Raw genomic sequence first — 19,689 nt, 5'->3', positions numbered from 1 at the left:
TCCTTGGAACTTTACCTACAGGAAAACTTTGAGGCTTGTGGAAAGTGAATTCCTCTTCCCTCTATCGCTTCTGCCAGAAATCTGAGGGTACTATCAACCTGGGACCACTTTAAACTAAAATCTTGGCTTGATACTGTGTAAAATTCCTTGTTTCTTGTGTATGACCCAACGTTTTATTAAATGTCCTATCCAAAGACTTTTGAGTATAGACAGCAGTTCAAATACATGTAACTAATCTCACTCTTAACTCATTAACACAAAAATGAAGAGAACTGTTTAAATGCTCTTGTTTAAATTTGGAACTGGGAAAACAGATGAGCAACTAATAGCTGACTAGACAGATCTGAGAAAGCAGGGAGTAACCAATTTGTACCACAGAAGCCCCCCAGTTCTCAGGAATTGGTGGCATCAAACACCTCTGAATGTAAGGGTAAAATGAGGAAAGCAATAAAAACCTAAAGCAATGAACTAATAGTGGATTTATTTCCTACCCTTCAGGAAAAGGGCATACTTTGACAAGACCCTTCAGGATCTGGTTCTAGCTATTCTTCATGCTGTTTTTGGCTTCAGGGGCCCTACTCTTACAGTCCCCTCTGCTGTAGTAGCTATGCCTTATACCTGTCTCACCTGATAACTCAAAATACAGTAACTGATCAACAAATAGTTCTTTAAACTATCTTAAAATCTATAGGATTATGTTCCATCCTCATTAAAAAAAAAAAGACTGATTGAAGCAGTTTAGGAGCAGTTTTTTCTCCCACATTCTGCACAGTTTCAGCATGTTTCTCACTCCAGCAAAATGCTAGATATAGTTTTCTTTTCAGGGAAGGCACCAGGCCCAGATGAAGGCATGAGGGCCATGCTGAAAACAGACAGATTCAGTAAAAATATGCACTTTGGATGCTGAGATTCTTCCAGCCTTCTTCCCTTCTGCTCCCAGACTGCTGCTTCCTTCCAGAGATTAGCAGAATGTGTTCCAGAGAATCAGATCAGCCAGGAAGAGACATCTGAAGAGTTGATATCAAGGGATCTCCAACAGGACGGCCTGGCCAGACCATTCTACCATGAAGCCAATAGCTGGCAACTTCCATCAATTTGCTCATATATTCCAAGCAACTTTTTATCCTTCATTATTAAATATAAGTGGATAACTAAGTATTACCAGATATCTGCAGAAAATGTTCTAACCTAAGGTAGGGATCAATAAAAACAGGAAGAAATGACCTCAAAGAAACAGACTAGACCTTTACTAGGAGAAAATGTTAAAATATATATTATTAATATCATCAGAATGATCATTAAGTTTATTCCAGAAACATTTAAACACTAACTATGTGGGAGGTATTGTTCAAGGTATTGGGAAAATATCCATGGGAAAAACAGGAAAAAAAAAGCTATACCCTTATGAAGCTCATATTCTACTGAGAAAAGAGACAATGGGGTAGAGAGTGACAGATGAAATTTTAACTAGAGTCACCAGAGAAAGTCTCAGTAAGACATAAGAAATGCTATTTGCTAAGATGAAATAATGGGATGCTATTTAAAAAGAACATTCAGAAAACAAAACAAAACAAAAAGAATACTTGGAAATTAAAAGTAAGATAGCAGAAAGAGAATAGAAAGGTCAAAAATAATCTGAGGAGATCTTCCAGAAAATAGGGTAGTAGCCAAATAAAAGATCCACAAAGAGAAACAGAGAAAACGGCAGGAAAAATAATCAATTAAATGGTTCAATAAAAGTTCCCAGAAATGAAGAATATGAGTTTCTAAATTTAAAGGACTCACTGAATATCCAGGACAATGGAAGAAAACAGCCTCATGACAAGGTATATCATGATATTTCAAAGTACTAGAGTCAAAATAATTTACAAGTTTTCAGCAGGGCATAGGAGAAGAGAGCAAGTCATATACAAAGGATCAGATGTCCAAATGGTTTTAGACTTCTTCATATATCATTAGAAGCTAGAATCCATTGGCACAATTCCATCAAAATTCTAAAGAAAACTTATTTCCAACTGATGATTGTATATCCAAGACTAGCAGTCTGCATGGTGATACAATTAAATACATTTTTAGACATTCAGGGTCTCAAATTGAGCTCCATGCACCCTTTCTAAGGAAGCTGCTGAAGGATGTGCTTCACCAAAACAAGAAAGTAAACAAAGAAAGAGAAAGACACAGGATACAGTAATAAAAGAAATCCAACATGGGAAAAAGAGGAAGGGAATCCTTGGATGACAGTGTAGAGAGATCCCATGATGAAAACTATGTACCAGGCATTGAAGACAATCAGTTTCTATTGCTTCAAAAAGCTGAAACTGACAGAACACCTGAGGTGTGAGAATTTCATAAGAGGAACTCTGGAAAATTGAAGACGTCTGTGGTTGAATCAAGGGCAAGTACTTTGAAAAGAAACAAGTTGATTATTCACTCCAAGGCAAACAAAAACCTGTGCAAGTAAAAAAAAAAAGTAATTTACTATATGTCTTACATGGCTATAACAATAATAATATAAACACTAAATATTAATCTAACCAAAATTATAACTATATTGGAAGGGTGGAGGAGAAAGATACTGGGGGAGGGAAGATGATGGCAAAAATTGAAGTCTACAAGAAGTTACACAAATATGCTATTTAGAATTACGAAGGAAATACCAAAATAATCAACATTTTAAAACCCTGCAGCAGAGCGCATTCTCCTAAGTCTTGGAGTTCTATCAATGGCCTTGGAGGAACTTCTCAGACTTCAGTTTGTCCCCAGTTCAGCATGAAGCTCTGGGCCTTCCCCTCTACAATATCAGGATATCAGCTATGATTATTTACTTTTCCAGCTCTCTTTCCTGAAGTCATTTCCACTTAGTCAAGAAAAAGGAAAATTACAAGTACTCATTCATTTCACTTTGCTCTAGACCTAGGGTCTCGATGAGAACTCTCAAGATTTGCCTACTCACACACACAGCTTCTGTAAGGAAGCAGGCAGAGTCAGAAGTGCACCCAAAGCCTCAGGTTTCCCTTGGTTGCCACTCTTTCCAAAAAAAAAAAAAAAAAAAAATTATATATAGCATTCACTCATGCATTTTTCCTTGTTCGGTTGCTGCTGAAAAATCTCTTCCTTGCATTTATAATTCTGTGTTCCTTTCCTTTAATGGTGGGAGATATTAATCTAGCTACATTCTATCAATTTTGTCTAATTCATCTTTTTGTCTCCCACAGCACCTAAACACACTGCCTTATGTTTAGTAGGTACTCGCACAGTGGTTGAAAATTGGAATTAAATTTAATTTTAAAAATCTTCTCTTACAATATTTTCAGTCTGCTCTTGACTTAAAATTGGATCCAAATATTTTATCCAGTATGCCCTAATCAGTCAAAAGAAAAAGTACACCTTCATGCAAAGTGAAATTTAAAAAATACTTTGATCGCATGGTGGAAGGCAAAGGAAAAAAAAAAGAAAAAAAAATAGCTGAATAATCTAGTGTGCAGTTGCAAGAGATGACAATATACTTGTTAATAGTAACAGCTGCTTTCCTGGGAGGGAAAAGAAGGCAAGAAGACAGGAGAAGAATGTTGTTCCCACATACTTTAAAAAGTGACCATATTCGTCAAGCAATTGCAGGTTTATTCGTCAAGTGTTATAGTTAATAAAGTGGGATACTAGATATCAGCAAGGCTTTGTCCAGCCAAAAATTTTTATAAGTGTAATCCAAAGGAAAATAATAAATACCCCAATCCTGAAAACCACATTAAAAACTTCAGGAAAAGAAACTGTCATTTAATCCTAAATTCAGAAGACAGACTAATAATTCCTAGTGTTTAAAACAATTTCTTAAGTTTATTGAAAGACATGCAGATTCTGATACTGATTTATTGGATCTCTGCTTCCTGGTATCTTCATCCAAAACTCCAACCTCTAACAATTTTTATCCTCTTATTTCATTACGCTTAGAAATTTCTAGGTAAAACATTATTCATAAACATTACTATTTACTAATTTCCTTCAGATTTTTACATAGCCCCTAATCAATAACTAAACGAAAATATATTCCAACTTATTGAGTGGAAATAAAGCAGCAGATGTGGCCATTGAAAGCTTCAGGAACAGAGAGCCGATTCTTCAGGGGGAACAAAACTTGGAATAACTTCAGCTGTGGAAAGGGGCTCCCATCCCCCCAACTAGGAATATTTTATGTGAAGAAAATAAAAGCATTCGAATACCAAAGGGAGGAAAAAACACTCAAGGAAAGGAAAATGTTGAAAGGAGCCTCCCAGTGGGACCTATACTTTTAAATATCAATCAAGTAAAGAGCCACATGCAAAGCTTTAAGGATTTCATCAGTAAGGACCATTCCTCTTCTTGGCAAGTTCATAAAAATGGCTATTTCTTTGTAACAGAAATTGTTCATTCTTTCTCTCCTTTCTAATCATAAAAGCATGTATGACCTTATACATATCTCTTGATCACCCAGCATACACAGTGATGGACATGTATGTCATATACACCAGTGTATGTAACAAAATGTTTGCCAAGAACACCTTTCCAGAAATACTTGCCTCTATCCCCTGATGACCACACACCACCCCCCGAAATACAAGCTCATTTAATTCTCTATGGAACAGAATATACTTTTTCACCAGTTAAAAGAGATTAACTTACACATCCTTGTAACTGTTCAACAAGGAAAATATTAACGACTGAGTTTAGAAAAGTAGTGAGATAAAATCTGATTCTTTCACTTTACAGATGAGAAAATTAAGACCTGGAGAAATAAAATGACCTTGCCAAGGACACAAGGCTACTATCGAGCAGTAATCAGTACCACATTTTGAACCTACAGGGCAGGTAGAGCAGAAAAATGCAGAGATGGAGGATAAACAGCTAAACAGAGGGTATTCTACATTCAGGGAATAAACATGACAGAAGGCTTCAAAGCAAAAAAGTATTGCAACCTCAAGGAGCTCAAAGGATCCTTCTGAACATGCTACAAACCACAAATGAAGTAAATAAGCTACTATATACTATCTAAAAAATACGCCATTGTAGCAAATACTTAAAGACTTCTGAGTCGTGGGATTACCTCTTTGCAAGATTATGTATGACTCCCCTGTGTTAAAAAACATTCAGTATAGTGCTAGCATAAAAATAAACATATAAATCAACAGAACAGAATGCAGTGTCCAAAAATAAGCCCTTATATTTAACAGACAAGTCATTCTCAACAAAGGTGCCAAGACAACAGGAAAAGGAGAGTATTTTTTAACAAATAGTGCTGGGATAACTGGATATTCATATATGAAGAGATTAACTTAGATCCTTACCTCACACCTTATACAAAAATTAAATCAAAATGGATTCAAGATCTTAATGTAAGAGCTAAAACTATAAAAATTTTACAACAAGAAAAAATCTTCAAGACCTTGGGTTAGGCAGACTTCTCAGATATGACATCAAAAGCACAATCCAAAAGGAAAAAATTTAACATTACACTTTGTCAAAACTCAAAACTTCTGTACTTCAAAACATATCATTAAGAAAACAAAAAGACAAGTCACAGACTGTGGAAAATATTTGCAAATCATCTATCCGATAAAGGATTTGTATCCAGAATATATAAAGAATTACAGAATATACAACTCAACAATAAGACAAACGCCCAATTTTTTAATGAGCATGATTTGAGTAGACATCTGACATGGTTTGGCTCTGTGTCCCCAACCCAAATCTCATCTTGTATCTCCCATTATTCCCATGTGTTGTGGGAAGGACCCAGTGGGAGATGATTGAATCATGGGGGCAGGTCTTTCCCATGGTGTTCTTGTGATAGTGAATGGGTCTCACAAGATCTGATGGTTTTAAAAATGGGAATTTCCCTGTACAAGCTCTCTTCTCCTGTCTGCCACCATGTGAGACATGCCTTTAGCCTTCCACCATGATTGTGAGGCTTCCCCGGCCACGTGGAACTGTAAGTCCAACTAAACCTTTCTTTTGTAAATTGCCCAGTTTTGGGTATGTCTTTATCAGCAGCGTGAAAACGGACTAACACGATATCTCATCAAATAAAATACAGGAATAACTAATAAGCACATGAAAAGATGCTCAACATCATTAATCATCAGGGGAATACAAATCAAAACCACAGTGAGATATCACTTCACACACACTAGGATGTAGGATAATCAAAAAGATAATAAGTGTGGGTGAGGATATAAAGAAATAGTAACCCTCATACATTTCTGATGTGAATGTAAAATGGTGCAGATACTTTAGAAAACAATTTGTCCATTTCTTAAAAAGTTAAACATAAATTTACCACATACCCAGAAATTCCACCCCTATATATCTAGCTAAGAGAAATGAAAACATATGTTCACACAAAGACTTGTATTCAAATATTAATGGCAGCATTATTCATAACAGACAAAAAGCAGAAACAACTCAAATGTCTGTCAAACTGAAGACTGGATAAACAAAATGTGATATAGTTATATAATGGAATACTATTCAGCAATAAAAAGGAATTAAGTACTGATACATGATACAACACGAATGAACCTCAAAAACATCATGCTAAGTAAACAAAGTCAGACAGAAAAGACCCCATATTGTATATTCGGTTATACGAAATGTTCAGAAAAGGAAAATCTGCAGAAACACAAAATAGGTTAGTGGTTGCCTGGGGCTGGGCATGGGGATTAACTGTAAACAGGTATGTGGAGTATTATTGGAGTGCTGAAAATGACCTAAACCTGGATTATGGTGAAAGTTGCACTATTTGATAAATTTACTAGAAATCATTAAATTTTACACTTAAAATGGATAAACTTTATGATCTATATACCTCAATAAAGTTTTTTTTAAGCTAAGGGTAGAAAAAAGTATAATTAATAATGTGGGGGAAGACAGATATGAAACAAGATGGGACACAGTTGATTAACTGTTGAAGCTGGATGTTCAGTATACTATTTGTCTTATATTCTTGCTATATTTAGAGCTTTTAATAATAATTTCATTTTTGAAATTAAAAAAAGAAAATAGATATATTATTTCCAAGTATCTATGAAGGCAAAAGCTCCTTTCCTATCTCCCTGAAGTACCTCAGAGAAATCTACTAACATTTTAAATCACATAGAAGGAAACACAGAAAAAAACACATTAAAGAGTGCCTTGCAAAGGTTACCATATTCATTCTTTAATACATCCTTTAACTTTAGATATTAATTAGTGTTATTGCCCGTAGAAAAGTAGTAGGGTGTGCCCTCCAAATTAATTTAATGTAGATAGCTTTCTTTGATACCAAATCTGCTGCAACAAAGATCTGAACAAAGATTTCCCAACTTTGAAAGATTCTGGGCAGGATGCGGTGGCTCACACCTGTAATCCAAGCACTTTGGGAGGCCAAGGCAGGTGGATCACGAGGTCAGGAGATTGAGACCATCCTGGCTAACATGGTGAAACCCCGTCTCTACTAAAAATACAAAAAATTAGCCAGGCATGGTGGTGGGCACCTGTAGTCCCAGCTACTCGGGAGGCTGAGGCAGGAGAACAGCATGAACCTGGGAGGCAGAGCTTGCAGTGAGCCGAGACCACGCCACTGCACTCCAGCCTGGGCAACAGAGAGAGACTCCGTCTTAAAAAAAAAAAAAAAAAAAAAAAAGGAAAGAAAGATTCTGATGGAGAACAAAGCCATTATATTGCCTGGATCTTAGTCTCCTTGTCGGTAATATGTGAGAGTTGGCCAAGATGACATTCAAGTTCTCTTTTAGCATTGACACTTCATGATTCTAAAATTTATCCATGTTTACTAATAACTCCTTTTTCCTGTACCATAGGATACGCAATAAGGGTTAACTAGGTCCTGGATGGAGACATGGGCAGACTTAAGTGACAAAAATGCATGAGATTCAATCTTGGTCAAAGATGGGTGTCTGGTTTCCTCTCTCATATTACATTTACACAAATGCATTCCTCCGAAGCATTTTACTATTAAAACTCTTATGTTGGTTGAAATCACTAGTTGTGTTTCTGTATATGTTTTCAGGTAAATCAAACTAAAATTTCAAGAAGTACACATCTTTTTTTCAGGATTAGTTAGTATTCATTCACTAGCAGCTGTTTCCATCACACTTTCATTAGCGCTGAATAATGCGGTGGGGGAGAGAGAGAGAATACAAATGTGTGTTAGGAGGAAGGCAATCTACAAAAAGAGTCTATCATCTTGGAACTGGCTCTCTTCTACCTCTATCTATCTATCTTATCTATCTTTATCTATCTATCTATCTATCTATCTATCTATCTATCTATCTATCTATCTATCTATCTGTTGACAGAGTCTCACTCTGTCCTTGCCCAGGCTGCAGTGCAGTGGCACGATCTCGGCTCACTGAAACCTCCCCCTCCCAGGCTCAAGCCTCAGCCTCCCGAATAGCTGGGATTAGAGGCACACATCACCACGCCTGGCTAATTTTTGTATTTTTAGTAGAGATGCGGTTTCTCCATGTTGGCCAGGCTGGTTTTGAACCCCTGACCTCAGGTGATCCACCCACCTCGGCTTCCCAGGGTGCTGAGATTACAGGCATGAGCCACTGCACCTGGCCACTACCATTATTTTTTAAAATGTGACATACAGTCAGAACAACTGCTAAACCTTCGACATTTCAAAATGACTTTGTGATGACAACTTCTCCACACCAAAGTTCCTTGCTTATGCCACAATCTTTTGCAATCTGTCTTAACCCTACCACCCTAATAGGATGTTCTCCTAAGACTTCCCAAAGACACCGTCTACAAACTCCTTCTCCACCCGTCTCCATTTTTCTTGGCCAGCCAGCCAACTTGAATCTTCTAGTCTCTACTTCCTTCCTGTAATACACTCCTCCCCACGCACTCCAGGCCACAGTACTGTGTCCCTTACTGAGCTAATATAATCACATGGCTTCGGGTTCAGTTCCACCAGAAATTTGGTGATTATATAGCAGGTCCTGAAGAGTTTTGAGTAGGGAAGTGATCATAGGTGTGCTGCAGAAAATTAATCCTGTGGCTTTATGAAGGAAAGAACAAAGCAAGCAAGCCAGATTTGAGGCTACTGTAGTAGACACCCAGGAAACTAGTCATAAGAAGTAAATCAAGACAGATGTCAAAAAAGAATAGGATTTGACTGAAAAGTCATATCCTTCAAAGTTTAGCTCACCAGCCCTGTGCACCCCCTGCCCACAAATCCACTGATCATTCTAGTTAGCAACCACCCAAACTCTAAACCCTTCTAACAATCACATACAACTGTGACACTGATTAGCAGAGTTTGGGGGCATATCCATATTCCTCTTGGGATCCTCCAAAGTGCCAAGTACCCAGTAAATGCTCATTAAATACTGGTTGAATAAGACACTTTTCTGGTCATCATTACTGAAGTCTATTTCAGTTTTCATACAATTCTATAAATTCAGATGTATATAAAGAATTTACTGATGTACTGAGAATTATGTTTTATGATCTCCTTCAGCTCACAAGCTTCATAATAGTCACAAATTAAATGTCCAACAATAGGAAAATGCTTAAATAAACCATACTCCCAATTAATAAAGGTAGAAAAAATAGAGTATCGCCATTTTGCAACTACCAATGAAATAATGGATCTAAGCAGTGGTTTGCTGGAAAAAGCTCATGCCAGCTTGTGAGAGCCAACTGTGTGCATCTGTTCCAAACTCCACATTCAGTAACACATCAGTAGGAATGAAATTAGCCATGGCAGGAGTGTTTACACCATAAAAATTGGCAAGTGGCCGGTTGTTAAACATTTACTGACACACCACTGGATGTAGGCAATGATGATCAATAGCTGATAAAACCATTATTTGAAAGGTCGCTGGGATCTTTATCATAACACATGGATCAGGCCAATACTACGTAAACCCATTAATCAATCAAACACCACAAAAATAAAGGCATTAGACACTAGAGATCTCTTAATGTGGTGCAGTAAGAAGTACACAGCATCTTTAGGTAGTATTCTTGTCAAAAATCTAAACTAACTCTAATCAAGCCTAGACCTACCTATCAGTTTATAGGAAATACAGGGGATGGAAGAACAAACAATCAGCAAAATACAGAATGTGTAAAAGTCTACAAGGTAGATGATTTTTTTATGAATAAATGAATAGCAAAGAGAAAAAAAAGACTGAGAGAAGAACCTATCAGTTAAGAGACTTAAAATATGCCAAAACAAGTGCAATGGGCATGTAGCCCTTGATTGAATTCTGAATGGAACAAACTAGTATAAAAAGACAAACTTGAGACAATTCAGGAAATATGAACACTGGCCAAATATTAAATGATATTAAAGAATTATTGTTAATTTTGTTATGTATGACAAAGGTATTGTGCTCAAGTATTTTAAGACCTTATCTCTTAGAGAGATATATAAAGAGTTTATATATAAAATTATATGATATTTGGGATTTGCTTCAAAATAATATGGGGGTGGAGGTTCTCAACTTTTGCATAAATTTGAAATTTTTCATAATACGGTTTTTAATAGAGCAGCAAGCATATAGATGATATATAAAAGAAATACAAAATTATCAGTACTGACATGGATATCTCCAAGAAATAATGTATAATGTATATCAAAAAGAATAAAACTTTTAGGAATACATTTAACAAAAGAAATGTAAGACTTGTATACTGAAACATTGTTGAAAGACACTTAAAGATCTAAATAAATGGAAAAACATCCTGTGTTCATGCATTGGACAACTTAATGTTAATAAAACCGCAATACTAACCAAACTGATATACAAATTCAATGCAAGCCATACCAAAATCCCAGCTGGCTTTTTTGTTTTTACAGAAATTGACAAGCTGATCATAAATTTCATGTGGAAATGCAAGGGACTCAGAATAACCAAAACAATCCTGAAAAAGAATAAAGCAGGAGGACTCACGCTTCGCAATTTCAAAACTTACTATAAATCTACAATTATCAAGACATTGTGGTACTGGCATAAGGATAGACCTATAGACCAACAGAACACAACTGAGAGTCCAGAAATAAATCCTTATGTTTATGGTTAATGGATTTTCAACAAAGGTGCCAAGAAAATTAAATGGATAATTAATAGTCTTTTCAACAAATGGTACTGGGACAACTGTATATCCACATGCAGAAAAATGAATTTGGACTCCTATCTCATGCCATATAAAAAAATTAACTCAAAACAGAACAAAGACGTAAATGTAAGACCTAAAACTATAAGACTTTTAGAAGAAAAGAGGAGTGTTTGTGACCTTGAGTTAAGCAATGGTTTTTTAGATATGACAGCAAAAGCACAAGCAACAAAAGAAAAATACCTAAATTAGACCTCATCAAAATTAAAATCTTTTATGATTCAAAGGACACCATCAAAAAGATGAAAGGACAACCCACAGAACGAAGGAAAATATTTGTAAATCAAATATCTGTAAAGGAACTTTTATGCAAAATATATAAAGAACATTTACAAATCAACAATAAAAAGACAACCCAATTTTTAAATGAGCAAAGATTCTGAACATTCTCCAAAGACAACATAAATATGACCAATAAGTACATGAAAAGATGTATAACATCATTAGCCATTAGAAAATGCAAATCAAAATCACAATACCACTTCATGCCCACTAGGATGGCTAAAATTAAAAAGGCAATAACAAGTGTTTTGAGGACGTGAAGAAACACAATTGGAATCCTCATAAATTGCTAATGAAATAAATTGGTTCGGCTGCTCTGGAAAATACTTCAATAGCTCCTCAAAATGTTCAACATAGAGTTAGTTACCATATGAACCAGAAATTCCAGCCCTACCTATATACTCAAGAGAAAGAAAAAATATGTTTACACAAAAACTTGGACATGAATGTCTATAGCAGTTATTCACAATAGTCAAAAAGTGGAAACAACCCAAATATCCAAAATGTGGTTTATCCATACAATGAAAGATTATTCAGCCATAAAAGGAATGAAGTATTGATTCATGCTACAACATGGATGAACCTGGAGAACATTATACTAAGTGAATGAAGCCAGTCACAAAAGACCACATATTATATGATTCTATTAATACAGAATTCCGGAATGGGCAAATCCATAGAAACAGAAAGTAAGTTAGTGGTTGCCAAGGGATAAAGGAAGAAAAGGGGGGAATGGGAATGATTGCTAACAGGTATGGGGTTTCTTTCTGGGGGGATGAAACTATTCTGAAATTACATAGTGCTGATAGTTATATATAACACTATGAATATACTAAATATCACTGAATTGTACACTTTAAAAAGGTGAATTTTATAGTATATGGGTTACATCTCAATAACGCTTTCATTTAAAAAAAACAAAAAAACAAAAAAACAAAAACAAAAACTGTCCAGACTGCCAAATTGAACCCTTGGATAGCTGTGCACTGTGGGCCCAAAGGTTTGGGGTGGGTCAGGAATCCCATAGTCCTACCAGATTTTAAAAGAAACAAGTAGCACTCACAGGAAAAATACAGTAAGGAAATCTATAAGGTCAGAGCTGCTTTTGTGGCCAAATTCATCTTTTAGAGAACCTGAAAGGTAAGTTTGGTATTAGGAACATCTCTTACTCCCAAGGAGTTTACCTACTTCTTAAGTTACAGAAACAAATATTCATTTATAGAAAACCCAGGAAAGACTTCTCAATTCGCCACTCAATAAACACAGCCACTTCCAAGTTAAGACAGAGCCCTTACCATGACGTTTTACCCAACTATACATCTCACAATGTAATCTTTGGGAAGTCCTCCAGAACTACTCCTCAGTGTTGGAAAGGCACTGAAATGGAATCTGAAGAACACATCAGAGCTTAAAAGAGTGCTCGGGGCCGGGCGCAGTGGCTCATGCCTGTAATCCCAGCACTTTGGGAGGCTGAGGCGGGTGGATCATGAGGTCAGGAGATTGAGACCATCCTGGCTAACACAGTGAAACCCCGTCTCTACTAAAAATACAAAAAATTAGCAGGGCGTGGTAGCAGGTGCCTGTAGTCCCCAGCTATTTGGGAGGCCGAGGCAGAAGAATGGCATGAACCCGGGAGACGGAGCTTGCAGTGAGCTGAGATCACGCCACTGCACTCCAGCCTGGGTGACAGAACGAGACTTCATCTCAAAAAAAAAAAAAAAAAATTGCTCGGAACACTTCTGTCATTTCAGCTGCATTCCAGGAGGTGGTAGCAGATGGTCATAAAGATACCCTGAATACAGAATCGTAGAGAAGATTGAGATAGGTAACCTCAGGCAGGAAAGACACCTCTGGTACTCTCAGACACCATCATTGCAGCTAAAGAGTGAAAAGCAAATTTTTTATAATAGGTGACATCTGTACATGAGCCAAAATTAAAAAGATACAAATAGGCATTCAACAGAAAGTAAGCTTGTTTCCCAGTCCTGTCCTCAGTCATACTGTTCCCCTTGCCCAGAGGCAACTATCAATTACCAGTTTCTTTAGCATCATCCTGAAATTGTCTACACATTTATAAACATACACATTCTGCATCATACTTTTGTCACTTAATTTATCCGAGATAGCTCTCCATGTAGTATATGTGCCTGTTCTTTTTAACAGCTTCATACAATTCCATAGGATGGATATACCATAGTTTCTTAACCATGGAATGAGTTGTTATTATCAGTATATCTAAAGCAGAGATAGGAAATTAGCTACCCATGGACAGACACTAGCCCTGGATGTGTTCTGTTCAGCCATCACAATGGTTTTAATGTGTGAATCTCAATGTATTTGGCCCTATGGGATGTGGTTTAAAAAAAAAACAACTGACCATCAACATCCCCTTCTCCTTTTTTGCAGTAAGAAGCGTATTTCTGGAAAATGGCTGCCCTGCCAAGGACTACATTTCCCAGCTGCCTGGCAACTAGGTCTATCCATGGGCCTAGGTCCCCCCAGCTAGATTTGAGTGGAAATGATGAAAATGCCCGGTCTGAAACTTTAAAGGAATGGCTATGTCTCCTCCACACCATCTCTGCCCCTTCTGCCAGGCAGATGCTCAATGACTGGAACAAGGCAGAGCTAAGGCTTTTTACTGTCACCATGGAAACCTCAGGCTACAAACCTCAGGCATGGCTTTGAGAAGAGGCAGGTCTGAATCAAGAGTGGAAGAGAGGGGTAGTTCTTACTGACTCCGTGGACAGAAGAAACCCCTTTTTATGAAAAAAAAATTACCTCATGAAAATAACTGTTTCATTGAGGAAAAGGAGGTTAGGTACCAGCTTAGTGTGATTTTTCTTACAGGAATCTCAGTAATAAAAGATGTTTCATAGCTATAAATATAGAGACATAAAATCCAAACATCACTGAGCAAATTCCAGGTCTGACTGCCTCTAGGTTTTGCACACTTGCATTGTCACTGACTTAGACTTTCTTGCACATTTTTGCTATCTCTCAAACACAGCAGCTGTGTGGGACTGTGAGGCAATGACTCCAAGAACTGGGTCAGCTATTACAAATGGTGATCTCCCTGTTACACACAGTGATCATAGTGTATCCACTTCTCCTTATGAAAACACATGCCTCGGGTCTGATGCCAGTACCTAGAGAGCCCTGGAATCATCTAGGCTACTATAAATCACACATTCACACTCTCTTTACAGACACCAAAGTTGAAGCCAACTGTTCTATATTTCCAAAGTTGGCCTTATTCATTTTTATAGATTTACATTCTAAATCAGCCCTTTGTTCTTTTTCCCCATATCATGTTACCTATTTTCATAAATGTAAAGGCATTAATGCCACCTACTTCTAAGCTATTCCTTTAAATGCTGCTTGAATCCTACACCAAGAGTCTGTGGACTCTCCTTCCATTGGTTCTACAATTTTTTATTCTATTTCCTGCTTATTCCTTTGGATAAACATCATCACTCCTATGTAACAACCATCCCATCTTTCTCTTCATTTTCCTTTCATTTTTCTTTGCATATTCTCTCCATCCTATTTCCTTTCCACACTATCACTCCACTTTAAGCCACTCTGTATCAGCACCTTAGCTTCAATCACTGCTTTTCACAATCCTGTGAGTCTCATTTTATTAAACGAGGGCTTCATTTTATCTTTCCCTTTCAACTCAAGTCCACATCTTGCTTCATCTCACATTATTTTCCCCTCTTTTCTTTACCTTTCCTTATTCTTCTATTGTCATAAACAGGGTGACCCAGGCAGTCTGTCTTAAGTGATAAAGTTGGCAGAAGGAGGGGATATGGGGGGCAGGGCTGGAGGGACAAGGAACAGCAGAGCAGCAGGTGAGGTAGGCTTCCCCATGGCCACCCTCACATTCCCAAGTGCCTGACAGGAGGGAGGTCCAGAACGTAGGCAAAATGAAGAAGAAAGAAGTGGTCCCCGTGGTTAGGCAAAGAGAGATGTAGCAACAGAAGCTGGCCAAGCCTTCTGAGCAGGCAAATCATAAGAGAAGAAATATTTATGGCCAATAACAATACAAAAAGATTCTCAGCCTCACTAGGAATCAGGGACATGAAACTGCCTATTACATAGGTAATGATTAAAAAGATGAACATGAAGCAGTGTTGGCAAGATTGTGAGGAAACACTGTCAGACAGTGTTGATGATGGAGCAAGTTGACAGGTGTTCCACCTCACCCTTTGGCAACATATAGCTACACTTTAAACATCTACAGCCTTTGACCCTGCAACTCCAACCAGCAGGATTTAACCTAAGAAAATAATTAGATGATGAAACAAAGATACGGACATGAAATTATTAATAACCTCTGCCTTGTTTATATTATAAGAACAAGGTGGTGGTGTGGGGGAGCTTGGCAAGGGGAGAGTGAGGGGAGGCTCATACCTGTGAAGGAGTGATGGGGGAGAAGGACAAAAAGAGAAACAGAGGGGTATGAAGAGGACACGGGGGTCGGGGTGGAGAGAGAGAGAGGTTTGTTTGCAAGGGTGAGAAAGGAACGGGAGCTGGGGTCGTGGGGTGGTGGGTGAGCTTAAGAGGAAAGTATGGGGAAGAGAAAAGGCAGAGAGAAGAAGGGAGAGATCTCTCCATCAAAGCACAGTCAACCATGGTATATCCATATCATGCACACCTTAAAGGGAACGGTGCAATCCTCTATATGAAATAGAAAGATGGTTAATTGGAAAGATCAGGATACAGAACAGCAAGCATAGTGTGATCCCATTTATCTAAAGCGATACATAAAGATAAGTGCAGCAAAGGGATGCCTACATGTATACCATGATTCTCAGTGAATAGACTCTTCTGGTAGGTTTAAGCTCTATTTCATGCATTTCTAGTTTGTCAGCATTTTGATAATTAATTTCTAGCAATATGCAATACACTAAAATTTTATATAATTTAGACAGACCCTTATACTTTTCTGTGAGAATTAACCAACATGAAAATAAAGTAGATGCAATTATACCACCTGCTTTTCATACTGCAGAAATGTTCTACTCTTCATGTGATAAATTTAAACTGCTCATTAAAATTTCATCTGTATAAATTTGTACTGAAAAGACAATGGAATTACGCTATGAACAGAGACATCACCCACCTAACTATTCTTTGTCTAAATCTTAGATTTATCAGGCCCTACCACAAGGGACATCATCAGGGCATTATCAAACCAAAATACTTTTCATCTTGAAGTCACATTGACACAGAGATATCAAAGAGAGCTGTCTTAATTCAGGTTTTCTCTAAAGAAGCCCCTGACATATGAACTTGAGAACAGGTATATTATTCGAGTGAGGGGAAAGTGAGACAGGGCAGGAGGGAAGCAAAACAAGAAAAAGTACATCAATGAATGGTGCTACTACGGCAGCCAACTGGGGTTCAGTCCTTTTGCGAGCCTTCTGAGAAACTGGGTAGGAGGAATCACAGAATTGTCTGCTAGGGGTCAAGGAAGTCGGGGTGTTATCCTCATCGGTGGAGGCTTGCCATTTCAGGCATTAAATTCTTGATACTTGCAGGCCACAGGAATATGGGCCTTACATGCTTACTAAGGCCTATGGGCCAAATACAGTACTACAGGTTGAGTATCCCTAATCCCAAAAATCCAAAATCCAAAATGCTATAAAACCCTAAACTTTTTAGTGCCAACATGACACTCAAAGGAAATGGTCATTGAAGCATTTCAGATTTTTTTATTATATGCTCAATTGGTAAGCATATAATGCAAATATTCCAAAATCCGAAAATATCCAAAGCCTGAAACACTTGTGACCCCAAGTATTTTGGATAAGGAATATTCAACCCATATTTGGATTATGTTTATTATCTCACCAAAACCTTACAACTCCATGGAGTATTGGCTCTACTGTACAGATTAGGAATCTGAGATGCACAAACATTAAGCTACTTGCTGAAAATCAAACAGTGAATAAGCAGCTGAGCTGAGCTCCAAACCCAGTTTTGTCTCTTCCACTATGTGATGCAGTGTCGTAAAAACCACAGCATGTGAATTCTCCAGTACAGCTGGCATCTCCTTACTGGGTCACACAACCTGAGAGAGACCTGTGAGCATTTCCAGCCTCCCTTCTTGCAAGGTAAAGGTACTGAGATAGCTTCCCAGATTGTTTTAATTTTCTTGCATCCATAGGAAAATCTTCCAGGTCATAATCCGCCAGCCATGTGAAATTTTTATAGCATCATCACCTGTGGTTACTCCCACCCTACATACCAGTCACTATGAAATTTATGCCAGAATTCAGATCAAAGTATGAGAGGAAATTCAAGGCAAATTTTTGTCTGATGAACTCATGGCAGAGAATTAAATTTGATAGAGAGTTCCAGATTTTAGTATATTAAAAAACAATCTATAACTTTACTGTGAGGAGAATACTTTATTAGAACAAATAAAACATGCTGAGCTCTGCCCAGACACAGAGGTCATGCTAATGTGTGAGCCAAGGAAAGTCTTTTCTTGCTTTAGCAGAAAAGATAATAATCTGCAAATCACTAGCATCTGAGGCTGGCCTGATTTAAAATGCACATAGCTGGAGAAAAAGTTCCAGGAAATCATTGTATTTATAGCTTGCCTGCATGAGTCAGTGGAAAGGCCCTTGCTGCTCCCAAAATAACACTTGGGACAGCACCGTATCCTATCACCTTCACTAAAGCAAAGGCAAGCCTCCCATCTTCTATTCCTTAGGTTCCTTAGGAAGGTATCTTCTACTTCACAGGAAGCCAAGGGAGCAGACAGGGCCCCTCTGGGCCTCCCCTACCTCCAGCCCAGCTACACAACTGCTGGCTCAAGAACATCCCATCCCCAGAAGCCCAGAGCAGCCCACCTGAAGGAGCCCTTGCCCTAGGACCCTCCACCAACCACCCAACCATGAGTCAGATTCAGAGTCCCCTAAGCATTAAATCCTACAGGACACAGGATCTTCTCCATAACTGTAAAATGCAGGAGAAGGTTCTGGCTAGGCCTTAATCTCCAAGATCTTTCATAGAAGACCACACAGGCATCTGAGGAAATGACAGACAGTGATCTATCTTGTTCACAAATTACCAGTGATGCAGAGAGTAAGACCCCAGCCACACACTCAGCAGGCTGCATGGGAGTGAAGCATTTTTATCCTCTTGGTAGAGAATTTCCTAATTCTTGATCCATAACAAGTGTGGGCAAGGCTCCAGACACATGTGCTACATATGTGTCTAGAATTGCTTTCTCTCCCAAGAATACCATAGCCACGTGAAGACCTTCACGGAACGCGAAACTGCCAGGTCTGCTCTTTCTCCGGACTCACAGAGGCCACTGTGGCAGACACACATCCGCTGGCTCCAACAGGAAACGGAAGGGCTCAGGGGGCAAGGGGCACTTCACCTGGCACACTGGGCTGGAAGACTTTATTCAGATCCAAGGAGGAGGCTCTGGAATGGGTTTTCTGTGGCCGAGGTGGCGGGGTGGGAGGGTCCTCGCCCCTTTTCATGGCCTCTTCTATGGAGGTGCTAGAGTAAGATCTGTAGCAAAATAAGGGAAGGTCAGAAGGGAAATAGCAAAGCTTTACTCTCTGAAGTTGGGGTGAAATGGAAAATACCCACAAAGTCAAAGTGACTACAAAGAACCGATGAGCTACCAAAGCAGCCATAAATTCTATTACCCATTGAATGCCACTATGTACAATAATTGTCCAAATCCAACTATGAATTGGGATCTTTTCAACCTCTTTGTTCTTATTATACCTTAGATCTAAATCAACCCCCCCAAAAAAACTTTGTGTAAATTCAAATCCATTTCTATTTGAATTGTTAATAAGAATAACATGGAGCCCTTCAGCTTAGGCATTTCCATGTTCTAACAGAAGGGCTTCATGGTATTTCATGGTATAAACTGATCAGAGAACTTTTCTCCTGTTCACTTGCAAATGTGATGACAGGCTCATGTGGAACTGGGACAGATAAGCTGAGGGTAAGAATTCAATGTTCAGGGGAATATGCCACAAACGAAGCTGGGAAAGGAAAACACACATCAGTCAGATTGAGGGGGTCTAGCTTGTCTTTCCCTGAGAAAGCAAAAGTCTCATTTTCAACCTTCTTCCTCAATCTATAGCGAGGCATAATTAACTAGGCAACTTCTGAGATTGTAACTCCGGTAATATCATCTTTTTTAAAAAGGAACTAAATAACTTGCAAAAGGTCAGATAGAAAGTTACACAGTTCGATTCAAAC

General features: G+C 38.2%; 1 protein-coding gene across 6 annotated transcripts in view; it reads right to left on the bottom strand.

The window, feature by feature from the left end:
- REPS2 (RALBP1 associated Eps domain containing 2) overlaps positions 1-19,689 on the bottom strand; it is a 202,445-nt gene that overhangs the window by 56,338 nt on the left and 126,418 nt on the right. For 4 of the 6 annotated variants that reach the window (XM_055375469.2, XM_055375472.2, XM_031006024.3 and 1 more), the window contains one exon: positions 18,845-18,981. The exons of the other annotated variants lie outside the window; for them this stretch is intronic. In XM_055375469.2, coding sequence (XP_055231444.1) covers positions 18,845-18,981 — 137 coding nt within the window. The remainder of the gene's footprint in view (positions 1-18,844; positions 18,982-19,689) is intronic. 6 annotated transcript variants of the gene reach the window in all.

Source organism: Gorilla gorilla, chromosome X, assembly GCF_029281585.2.
Source record: "Gorilla gorilla gorilla isolate KB3781 chromosome X, NHGRI_mGorGor1-v2.1_pri, whole genome shotgun sequence".
Classification (NCBI taxonomy): Eukaryota; Metazoa; Chordata; class Mammalia; order Primates; family Hominidae; genus Gorilla; species Gorilla gorilla.
This window is presented reverse-complemented; position numbering and strand designations above follow the sequence as displayed.